The sequence below is a fragment of the Terrapene carolina genome, unplaced genomic scaffold (assembly GCF_002925995.2).
Source record: "Terrapene carolina triunguis isolate 2854851 unplaced genomic scaffold, T_m_triunguis-2.0 Scaffold68, whole genome shotgun sequence".
Taxonomy (NCBI): Eukaryota; Metazoa; Chordata; order Testudines; family Emydidae; genus Terrapene; species Terrapene triunguis.
Window position 1 is genome coordinate 6,319,844 of NW_020664419.1, and position 11,486 is coordinate 6,331,329.

An 11,486-nucleotide genomic window follows, 5' to 3' on the forward strand; every position below is an offset into this window, starting at 1 on the left:
GGCGCTGTTTTGATATCTAATCGTTTAATAAATTCAATCACTCTGACATATCCAAGGTCTTTTAAAATTTCTTAATACATTCAAACTATATTTATGATAAGCTATTGATTAATTATTGACTATTGGTTATTGATTATTGGAAACCCTGATCTTCTACATATATATATATATTGTGTGTGTGTGTGTATATATATATATATGAATTTCCAGATCTGCAGCTGGAATAACTCCACTCGAGCACCGTTGACTTCACAGGAGCTACTGTGATTCAGACCAGCTGAGTAGCTGGCCACATCTTCTATTTCATTCAAAACATTGTGGGTTACGTAACTGACAAGCTGTGGCGTTTTCTTTGATAACAATCGGGCTCCTGCATGGGAATGAACTAGGACTTGAAGGCTGCAAAAGGCTTTTCTCCCCCTCGTCTCTCTGCTGCATGGATTTGGGCTGTGAGGACCGCAACATGTCACATCATGTCAACTGGTATCTCCATTCCTGCTCATTTCTCTGCCAAATCCACAAAAGATCATTTATTTATGGGAAGAAAGCTTTTTTGGACAGCTGGGAATGGATGTTTCACACCTGAGTGCTTAGATAGAAATCAGTAAACCACGGATCTTCCCCTTAGACACTCGGGGTCTGACTCTCCACTACCCTGCACTTTCTGAAGTCATTCACCCCTGCGAGTGTAACATACGACTGTCCTAATTTGGTGCTTCCACTCTGCCCTCGAGTAAACGACGACACAAGGTGCAGAGCAATGGAAAAAAATCAGGCCGTGTGTGAAGGTATTAGAGGGATGATCAGGATAGTCTCCTTGTATGGAGCTTAATCTTGGTGCTTTTTGTAGTGCTGCCTCCCATACTGTGAGACAATAGGCTGTAGCCTGTCCAACAACAACAGAGATTTTTAAAAAAATGGGTAAAAGAGAGTCCCTTGTCGGTACTAAGCGCAAAAATTTCAACAGTGATCTGTGATTCTGGGCGTCTCCGATTTTAGTGCCCAATTTGAGACATTTTGAGACTGATTTTCCTGATCATCCAATGAAGCAGAAGTCAGTTAGAGAGAGCGCTGAAAGTGCAAGACCACTGCTTATCCTACAGTATTGTCTTAGGTCTTGTCAACACTACGGGGGTAAATTGATCTAAGCTACGCAATTTGAGTTATGTTAGTAGCTTAGATCTACTCACTGCAGGGTCCACACTACGCGATGTTGACGGGAGACGCTCTCCCGTGGACTCCCCTTACTCTTCTCGTTCCGATGGAGTACTGGAGTCGACGGGAGAGCGCACTGCGGTTGATTTAGCGGGTCAGACCCACTAAATCAACCCCCGGTGCATTGATTGCCACAGCCTCAATCCTCCGGTAAGTGTAGACAAGCCTTTATTGTTTCCTTGTGCTCCACTGTCTGTCTAACCTACCTGTTGTCTCTTGTTATAAACTTATATTGTGAGCTCTTTGGAAGAGAGATCATTTTTGTTCTGTGTTTGTACAGCGCCTAGCACAGTGGGTCCTGGTCCATGCTGCTCCTTGTTCTCTGTCATGGACACAGTTACTTGTGTCTGTCCCATGTCTGAATGCAAGTGAGGTGCCTGTTTTGAAATTCTGGTCCATATTCCCCACAATCCCTGTTTCCACATCGTTACACGGACATCCAATCCCACATTGCAGACAGATGAACCATACCTCTTTAAGCACTAGCACACACTTGCCAGGCCCAACAGACTGAGGTAGCTCTGCTATTCTCCCTTTGTTTAAATATGGACCTGAGAAGCAGCGATGATTGATGAAGAGCTGGGGGCAGCAGTATCGCCCATTGACAGTACCTGCAAGAAGAAAGCGATGTTACCAAGACTGCAATTGTTTTCCTGCAGCAAACCTAAGAGTCTCTTCTTTCTGCTAGATGCTTGCAAAACTACCTGCAACTATCCTGGCGCTAGGATCGGGTCCCTGGTAAGCACAGCTCAGTGTCCAGAAAGATCTCATTTATGACACCATCAATAGTACTTATAGGGCCCACGATACCAGAGTATCTGAGTGTCTCATAATTGTTAACCCTCCCCTGAGGTGTTATTACAGATGGGAAACTGAGGCATAGAGAGGATAAGTGACTTTTCCAAGGTCAAACAGGAAGTCTCCGTCTGAGCAGGGAATTGAACTCAGGTCCCAAGAATCCCAAGGTAGCATGCTAACCACCGGGCATGCCTTCCTCTAAGCACATGTGCTTAGGCCTCCTTTCCAGCTACTATGAACAGTCCAAACAAATGGTTAATTTCCTGGTACAGGCTCCTGTGCCTGGACTGAAAGGCCTGGATGGTGCTGGCATGTAACCATGTGGGTGAACAACAACAGAGTGTTGGAGAGTTTAAGTTCCCCACAGCTTTGGCTGGGAGAGAGAGCCACTCAGCTCTGTGGGGAATGGGGCAGTCCTCGTCATGTTAATTTGAGTCAGAGCCCATTGCTTCTGTAAATCATATCCAGATTTCCATATAGCTTTCCTGGCCCTTTTACCATTCTTGATGTCTTCCCCTAGCCCTCTGTTGAGGAATGGGGCCTATTGTGATCTGACTATAACGCCAGGAGTGGAGACTTAGAGCTCTAATTGAGTCTCTGACACTACCTTCTTTTGTGGCCTACGGAATTTGCCTCAGTTTCCCCACCTGTAAAAGGGGAACAATAATATTTCGCTCCCTACTGTACCACTGTCACAGGGAAGGTGTGAGGGCTAGTTAGTTCATGATTTTAAGTATTATTACTTCTATTATCTCCTCAAGCACCAGTCACAGAAAGAAAAGCTGGTGAACGCCCTGTAATCTATACTTTCTAGAAACTAGGACAAAAGCAAATTTTAAAACGTGGCCTTCAAACAAAGGGGTAATCCCAATTTAGATTCCTGTGTAATGAACTGTCTAAATATTATGCCCTAAAATGTGCGACCTTCATTAAGAGGGACAACAGAAATCACTTTTGGTTGTAATAATGGTTGATGTGCTATACAGCTAGGCACGCAGAGAGATAATGAGGCAAATTTAGTTCTGGTGTAAACAAGTTCAACGCCACTGACGCCAATAGAAAATGGCTGTATCGATTTACACCAGGGCTTTATTTGGCCTGACATCAGGACACTGTCTGGAATGGAGCTCTTCAAGGATCAGACTCTCAACACTTTTGACACCCACCGGCAAACCCAGGTAACTTGAGACCGAGAGAGAGAGAGTGAAAGGGACAGACAGACCCACACAGGTGCACACAGAGCCTCAGCTGATGTAAATCAATAAAATTCTATTGACTTCAGTGGAGCTATGCTGACTTACACCAGCTGAGGATCTGGCCCTGGGCGTATGTGTACGTCTGTGTATAACACACACACTTCTACACCTCTGGCTTTTCCACAACACTTTTGCCAGATGAAGTCTGAAATGATAAAGGAGCTTTCTGGTCGCTGAGCAGACTCACCTGTTGTGTCTGGCTGAGGGACTGGGCAAAGGTCATGAGGTATTTTCTCAACAGGCACTGCGGATGGCAACCTGCTTAACGACAACACGATGCACTTAATACCCGGAACCTGGGTGATGGATCAGAACCTGAGCAACTCAGGGTTTTGCATCAGTCTCATGAAAGTGTGGTCATCATTTAGTACCCTGATATCTGCATGGAGATTATAATACTGACATTTTGCCTCATAGCCTCAAAAGGATTTAGGTGACTAGCTCCTATTGAAATCAATGGGAGTTAGATAGCTAAACACCTTTGAGCACCTGGGTCTTTAAACACAACACTATTCCAACTACAATGACTCTGTGATGTCTTATGGTCAGGGATCCGTGCATTTGGGTGCTTTCACTGAAATTCACCCTGGCTGCAAAATTGTGCTCCAGAAACTGAACTTTAATTTTAAAAAAAAAATTAAGTTTCTGGCTTAAGGATGCAAAGATAACGTTAAAAACATGAACCAAGTGTAAACTGATGCAGCATTGTCTGCCTGAGTCTGCAGGAAGCCAGAAACAGCTTGTAAAGGTATGAGCTACCCCATCGATCCCAGTCAGGGCGCAGTGGGCAGCTCGATTTTGTGGATTCTGGAATTTTTTCCCACCTGCTGGAATTCAGTCTTTCTGCCATGAATTCGCAGAGTCAAATTATAGTGCAGACCCAACTGAGATAACATTCTGAAACGTCCTGTTTAGACTAGTGACTATTTTATTTTTGAAAGGAACCCCTGCAAAAAGATTCAGCCGCAGGATTGACACTGTAGTTACGAATATGATGTACAGTAGAACCTCAGAGTTAAACACCGCAGTTACGAACTGACCCAGTCAACCACACACCTCGTTTGGAATCAAAAGTATGCAATCAGGCAGCAGCAGAGACAAAAAAAAAAAGCAAATAGAGTACAGTACTGTGTTAAACGTAAACTATTAAAAAACTAAAGGGAAAGCAGCATTTTTCTTCTGCATAGTAAAGTTTCAAAGCTGTATTAAGTCAATGTTCAGTTGTAAACTTTTGAAAGAACAACCAGAACGTTTTGCTCAGACTTACGAACATTTCGGTTACGAATCACCTCCATTCCCGAGGTGTTCGTAAGTCTGCGGTTCTACTGTAGCTGTTGTACACCATTCCCCATAGAGAATTGAATTCATCTACATAGTGAAACTGCTTTTAAAACAGAAACCTACTGCTTTTCTGGTTGCACCACTGCAATCTTCCTCTTCTTTCGTACTGCAAAATGAGAGAGGAAGAGAGAAATATATGGTCTGTTGTATAAATGGCTGGAATATAAAATCACATTTAACACAACGAAAGGCTCTTCCATGCTCAGCCCCGCTTTCTGTATTTTTTTTTTTTAAATGAGCCGCCATACCATTAAAAAACGAGTGTTTTAAAGAGGCTGTTGTACATTTAATCCTGGTACTGCAAAGCTGATATTGATTTTCTGGGATCTGTACTTAACAAATATTAAAATAAAAGTAACACAAATATTTTTCCGTGCAGAAACACACGTGCAAGATTGCATTTTGCAAGCATGACTACCCCAGCATTGTTGCGCCCCATCTCTAAATTGTGACAAGGCTGCTCAATGTTGCCATAGCAGTAGTCTTCCAAATTAGGTCTGGCTGCCTGATTTTTAACTCCGATATATTTAACTCTTCAAAAGGATTTGACACATTTAAAAAAAAAACATTTGCCTTTCAAATGATAATGAATATAAACAGACTGATGATAATTATTTCAGCTGGAAATGGGAGATTTGTGTCCATTACACCCCACGAGCGGCTTTGATGACACCCGTTCTTGGGATCTCAATCTGGGGTCATGACCAGGCCCCAGGGGAGGGCAGGATTGTGCCGACCTTCCCTTTCTGTATTGTTAACTGTTCTCAGCTCTTTCTCCCTCCTTCCCTTGGGATGCCTGTTTTCATCCTCCCTTTTTTCTCCTCCGCACCGAGGATTGCCGCATTCCCCCACTGATCAAATGTCTTCACCCTGTCATCAGGTGGAGTTGGGAAGGGTGAGCCTTCCGAAGAGCTTCCCGGCACCTCCTCCACTCGCAGGGCGGCGGTGGGAGTGCTTCTGCAAGAGGCGGTGAAAGCTAACACATCCTCCTGCTGTAGCTGCTCCTCGGCCCTGGCCTTGCACGACCCCCGCCTTCTCCCCATCCCCTTCCTCTCTTCAGGCCAACCACACACCACAAGGGAGGGGCACCGCTTGGAGTCTCTTTTGGGCTCCGCTTCTCGGGCTGGGTCTCCATTCACCAGAAGGGCTGCAGCGGCGGTATATACGGCTCTGGATGGAACCCACCTTGACTCTGGGGAAGCACAGACCCAGATCTCAGCTTTGTGCCTGGCATCTCTCTTTCGAAAGGGCTGGGCCCAAACCCCAGAACCAAACTTTTGGAAGGTTCCCAGCACATGGGTCCATCCTTGGGGTTTAGGTCCATCTCTTAATGGGACTAAGGAATTTGGGACCGGCTCCTGCACAAGAATCTCAATGGGGATTGTGCAAGCAGAAAGCTTGCAGGATCTGGGCCTTTGGACATAAACAGCATCTCTCCTCTCCAGTGTAAGGAAATAGAGAAGCTGGTCCTATAACATCCCCAGGACAATAAAGTTTTTTTAAGTACATGGATACTTTAGATCAGCAATACAGAGGGCTGGCTTAGGGCCTGAGCCTGCTCCCGTTTAAGAGCCAGATTTGGATACCCTTTACTCATGTCAACTAGTACCTTTCTTTGCTTTGATAACAATGGGACTATCCATGGAATAAAGCACTACCCAGTGTGAGTAAGGGTATCAGAAACTGGCCTAAAATCAGTTCTAATTTTAATGGATCTGGTGTAAACTGAGAGTAATTCTGCTGATGTCAATGGAATTACACCAGTGTCGAAGTGCAATCTTCGGGTAGGTGTGAATGGCCGCTCGTGTAGACACACCCACTGGACTCTAGCTAGGCTGCTGAAAACAGAAGTGAGGCAGTCCCGGTGTGGGCTGATCCCTTGGGTCCGTACTTGCTTGCGCAGCCAGAGCTGAAGCCCCTGGGCCGTAGCATCCTCACTTCTATTTTTAGTGAGCAAGCTAGAGCCCAGCTAGCACCGGATCCATCTACATGAACTGCCGTCCACACTCGCGGCTGCTATGTAGATGTACCGTTAGCGTTGGGAAATGGTGCTAGGCTGCCAGCTCTGGAGAGCGAAGCCCTCGGTTTTATTGACCATCTGGGTACAGCACGGACAGTGGCAGTACTGGCTTCCCCACACGTGTTCCTCAATCCTGATCTGGAGAGTAAAAGCTCTGGGGTGGCACGCCCCTAAGTGAGTTAGGAGCATACATTCCATTGAAAGTCAACAGGTCTTGTGGTCCTAACTCACTTAGGTGCTTTGGCCTTGCTGTATCCCATGATCAGTTCCCTGTGCCATCCAGTTCCTGTCCCCTTTGTTATCATAGAATCATAGAATATATCAGGGCTGGAAGGGACCTCAGGAGATCATCTAGTCCACCCCCCTGCTCAAAGCAGGACCAATCCCCAGACAGATTTTTGCCCCTAGATCCCTAAATGGCCCCCTCAAGGACTGAACTCACAACCCTGGGTTTAGCAGGCCAGTGCTCAAACCACTGAGCTATCCCTCACCCCGATGTCTCTCACTTCGGGTATGTCTACACTGCAATCATGGGGCATGACTGCCGCATATGTCGACGTACTTGGGCCAGCTCTGATCTACCTAACTTGGGTACAAGAGCAGTGAAGCCATGGCACCACGTGGTTCAACGCAGGCTATACAGACCTGACCAGAATCCTGAGTAATTACTCACACATGCAACTACAGCTTCACAGCTCCGGCACCTGAGTTAGCGACATCAAAGCTGGCTTGGGTATGTCTACACGAGCTGCAATTGTGGCCCGGGATTGCAATGCACCCTTAGAGCCTTTGTCACGTATTCCTAAGGGACTGTGTTCTCCTTAAGGTCTTGGTCGGCTGAGAAATTAATTTCAGAGTGATAAAACCCAGATACCACTGTTACGACCAGGTTAGACATAGGCCACATTCTGCAACCCTTAGTCACACAAGCAGCAAATAGTCCCATTCGTCAAGGGATTCCTTGGGTGAACAGGTTCTAACTACTCCATCCAAGGGTCGCAGAGTCTTACTGCCATTTAAGCAGGTTGGTAGGTAGGAGGAGCAGATTAGGTATATGTGGCTGCTGACTAAGAAACCTATGTGTATGGCGTCTATTTGCTTGTGGTTTCATGTACTTACAAACTGCTTTGTGGGGCGGCGTGAGGTTGTAAGCATTTGCTTCACACCAGCCAACTGGGAAAATGTCCATCGACTCTACATCAACTATATACTCCGGAGCAGGCATCTGTAAACCTAGAAACACAAATTTATAATGCAATTTACACACGGGACGCCTGAGCTCGGAGCGGTTCCGGCATTCGTCACAAACCAAGGCAAGGAAACGATGGCGCACGTACAAATAAATCGGCTTCCCTGCATCGAGATAAGGCAGCATTTTGTCTTCAATTTCCTACAGGTAGCAACGACAAGGTTGTTGCATTTAAAGCGCATTGTGATTCCACAGCAGAACGGCGGTAAGAGACCATTAAAGATGTACGGTCGAGCAACTGAAAGTCAGCAAAATGGCAAGGTTAAGGCTGTGTGAGCCCTTCCCCATCCTGACACCCCAGGGCGCGATGAAGTAAGCCCTTCGCCTACAGATTCATTGATTTTAAGGACACAAGGGCTCATTATGATCATCAAGAGACCCCATGAAATCCACTAGGGACTTCGCTATTGCTATCAGTTTTACGTGGAAAGTGCTCAGAGAGTACAGTAGAAGTGACTGGCGGGGTTATCAAATGCTCACGTAAATGACCAGTAGACATTGCTCTCCTGTATCCTTGCCTTTGCATCTGTTACAGCATCCTCGCCTCCTGCTTAATGCAGTGCTATTTGACAGTGCCCAGCCAGCCGACCGCAGGGAATTTTCCACTAATGAATGTTCATCAAGAGCCAGCCGCCAAACTGAAACAGTAATTGAACTTTGTGAGGGCAACACAGTCCTTCGGTGAGGAGGTGCCTGCAACAATGGACTCTTCAGCTGAGCCTGGGAGCAGAAGGTCTAGCGAATACACAGTTGCAAAGGCATAAAAATACGCCCGGGAGCTCATAACACTGGAAGAAAGGGCAAAGAAAATGATGCTGTGTGTCTCTATGGCCCTCATTAGAGTAATAGCTGAGCACCTTGAAATCATTAATGCATCGTATCCTCACCACTCTCTTTGCGGTACCATCCCCGTTTTACAGGTGGGGAACTGAGCCATATTGCAGATTGCAAGACTTGCCCACAAACACACAGGAGGTCTGTGGCTGAGCCAGGAATCGAATCCAAGTCTCTCGAATCCAAGACCATCCTTCCTCCCTTGTAGGAACCTCACTAAAAATGTTGCCAATGAGGAACGGCCTGTTTTAAAGCATGTAGAATTTTAACTCCTTATACTGCAAAACATCTCATCCCAATTACTATGTTCGACTTCAGCTAAAGACCTGGTCCAAAGCCCAGTGACGTCAACGGAAAGATTCCTATAGAAGTCCACGGGCCTTGGATGAGGCCCTAAATGCACAGCAAGATGCAGGAAATCAACTCAACTCCAGCACCAGTGTCATGACCAGGATGTGGGCAGTCAGACCTAGTGGTCAGAGCAGGAGTCAGGAACAGGAGATCAGAGTCTGAGACAGGCTTGTGGGCAGACTGAGAATCAGGCACCAGGAGGCAGGCAGGGTCAGGTGCCAGGTTATAGACAGCAATCAAATAGCAAAGTCAAGGACAAACCAGGATGGGACGTCAAAGTCTAGGGTCTATCACAAGCAGGGTCTGGAGCAGAGAGAAACAAGCAGTCTCTGCTGCTCAGATAGCTTCCCTTCATGGTGTCCTGATTTAAGTACTGGTACTGGCCAATCAGTGGGCTGCGAGGGGCCGCCACTCAAGTCCTGCTGGGCGGTACATCCTGCTGAGCCCAGCCTCACAGGGTCCACCCATGGGAACTGACATAAGCCTCCTGCGGTGGTGCAGAGGTGCCAGCAGGCCAGAACCTCCATGGGCCCACGTTCCAGCACTGCAGGTTCTAATACAGTGACCAAAATGGCCCAGGACATCCTTTGCTTTCATTATTTCAACTGCTCTATGCTACTGTTCCGATCCAATGTTCTTTTCTTTTTTCTGCTTACAATGACAGGTGCAACATTAAAATTTGATCCTAAAATTTTACAACTGCAGCCACTCCGAATGGCAAGGACGCACCAAAATGTTTATTTTCTCATCCTGCCACACTGACTCAACAAAGAGATATCCATCCAACCACGCTTACATGGTTCTGTTTTTTACGTGAACATTTGATAACCCCACCAGTCACTTCCCGCATCTTATTGCTGCACTTAGCTTGAGCCATATAACAAACTGGAAACAGCTGGTTTGCAATTTCTGTTTGCCTGATTTATGCATTTTACATCACTGTCTTCACGGCCCAAGAAATGGCCACATGAATCGAGACACTAGGAATAAAAGTAGAATGCGTGAAGAATGAAAAATTCCATCTCCCATTAAATATATTACATTATTGCAACTTCAGCAGCAATTCTTGAAAATATAAACCCAATTCGTCCCTGGAAAATTACTAGGGTTTTTACTTCACCAAATTCCTAGTGTAGCCTTACATATTATGCAGCGGGTATACATTATTACTTATATAAATGCAAACCAGAAAGCTTCAGCGTTAAAACCTAAAATGAACTACTAAAAATTTACAATGCAGATCCTGAGTAATAAAGTAGCAGAAAGCGATGGGATACACACACACACACACACAATCTCATATCAGCCCTATGCATCTTTCCCGCTTTGGGTGAGCTATACTGCCAGTCATTAAATGCTCCCCGTGAAGTTTACAGAGTTTTGCTACTGCCTGAAACATGATTTATTCAGCAATGGTCCCTTATGTCTAACTCGACATGGCTTAACTACTGCAGCCTGTTTTACAGACAGTTTGTGTTGTCAAACTGCATAACTGGAATGGCACAATCTGCCTGCTGCTTGGACCCCTTGCCCAGCGCTACAGACTCTGACCTGCCTAATGCCCGGTATCCTGACCTTGGCCTGACCCCCTCCAGGTTAGTTCGACTGGCTCCTGCCTGGTCACCTGAACACTGCTCTCCTGAACCAGGTCGCTAACCACTAGACCTGGCCGCCTATCTCCCAGCTCTGACAACTGCTACCAAAATCTCATCTGAATCCCTAATGTTTACAGATTTAGCTGAAGCGTGAAGTTTTATGTCCCTTCCAAAACTTCCTTTAGCATTAGCTATTCTAAGGACGTAGCATTCACTAGAACAGTAACTGTCATAGGGCCAGACTGTGATGCTATTGCTTACAATGAGTAGTACCATAAACTCCAATGGGACAATCCAGGGTGAAAGATGCTTTTTGAGGGGATAGCATAATCTTGCTCATAATTAGCGCCGGTCAGGAATTTGTTATGAACCTTTTTTTTTTTCAAAACCAAAACCCGATGAGTTATAGAAACCAAAACTGTTTGCAAAACAGCGTCAGGGTTGACAAAACGCCTGACTCAAAAACTTTTGGGTAAAAAAAAGCTTCAAGATAGTTGAACTGAAAAATTTCGGTTCTTTGAATTGAAGTGACTTTTTATTTCAAAACTTTAATAAATGTACACTAAAAAGATAAAAGGCGCCATGTTACTTTCGTTTTACACCTCTGGGAGGCTTACACTGTGTCACAGCTCAATGAGTTTCCTCACAAGGTACGTCTACACTAGAGCTGGAGATATAATTCCCATGTACCTGTACAAACTCTGATCAAGCCAGTGCGCTAGAAATAGAATGCAGCCATGTTGGCAGGAAGGGCTAGCCGCCCCGAGGACATACCCATCAGAGACGCTAGGCACGCTCTGAGGACATACCCATCGGAGACGCTAGGC

At 45.8% G+C, this 11,486-nt stretch overlaps 1 protein-coding gene across 1 annotated transcript in view; it reads right to left on the minus strand.

Moving 5' to 3' along the window:
• SFMBT2 (Scm like with four mbt domains 2) overlaps positions 1-11,486 on the minus strand; it is a 166,129-nt gene that overhangs the window by 33,320 nt on the left and 121,323 nt on the right. Inside the window, exons 11-14 of the mRNA XM_029910851.1 lie at positions 7,750-7,863; positions 4,674-4,716; positions 3,457-3,527; positions 1,687-1,826 (exon numbers count right to left, since the gene is read on the minus strand). Coding sequence (XP_029766711.1) covers positions 1,687-1,826; positions 3,457-3,527; positions 4,674-4,716; positions 7,750-7,863 — 368 coding nt within the window. The remainder of the gene's footprint in view (positions 1-1,686; positions 1,827-3,456; positions 3,528-4,673; positions 4,717-7,749; positions 7,864-11,486) is intronic.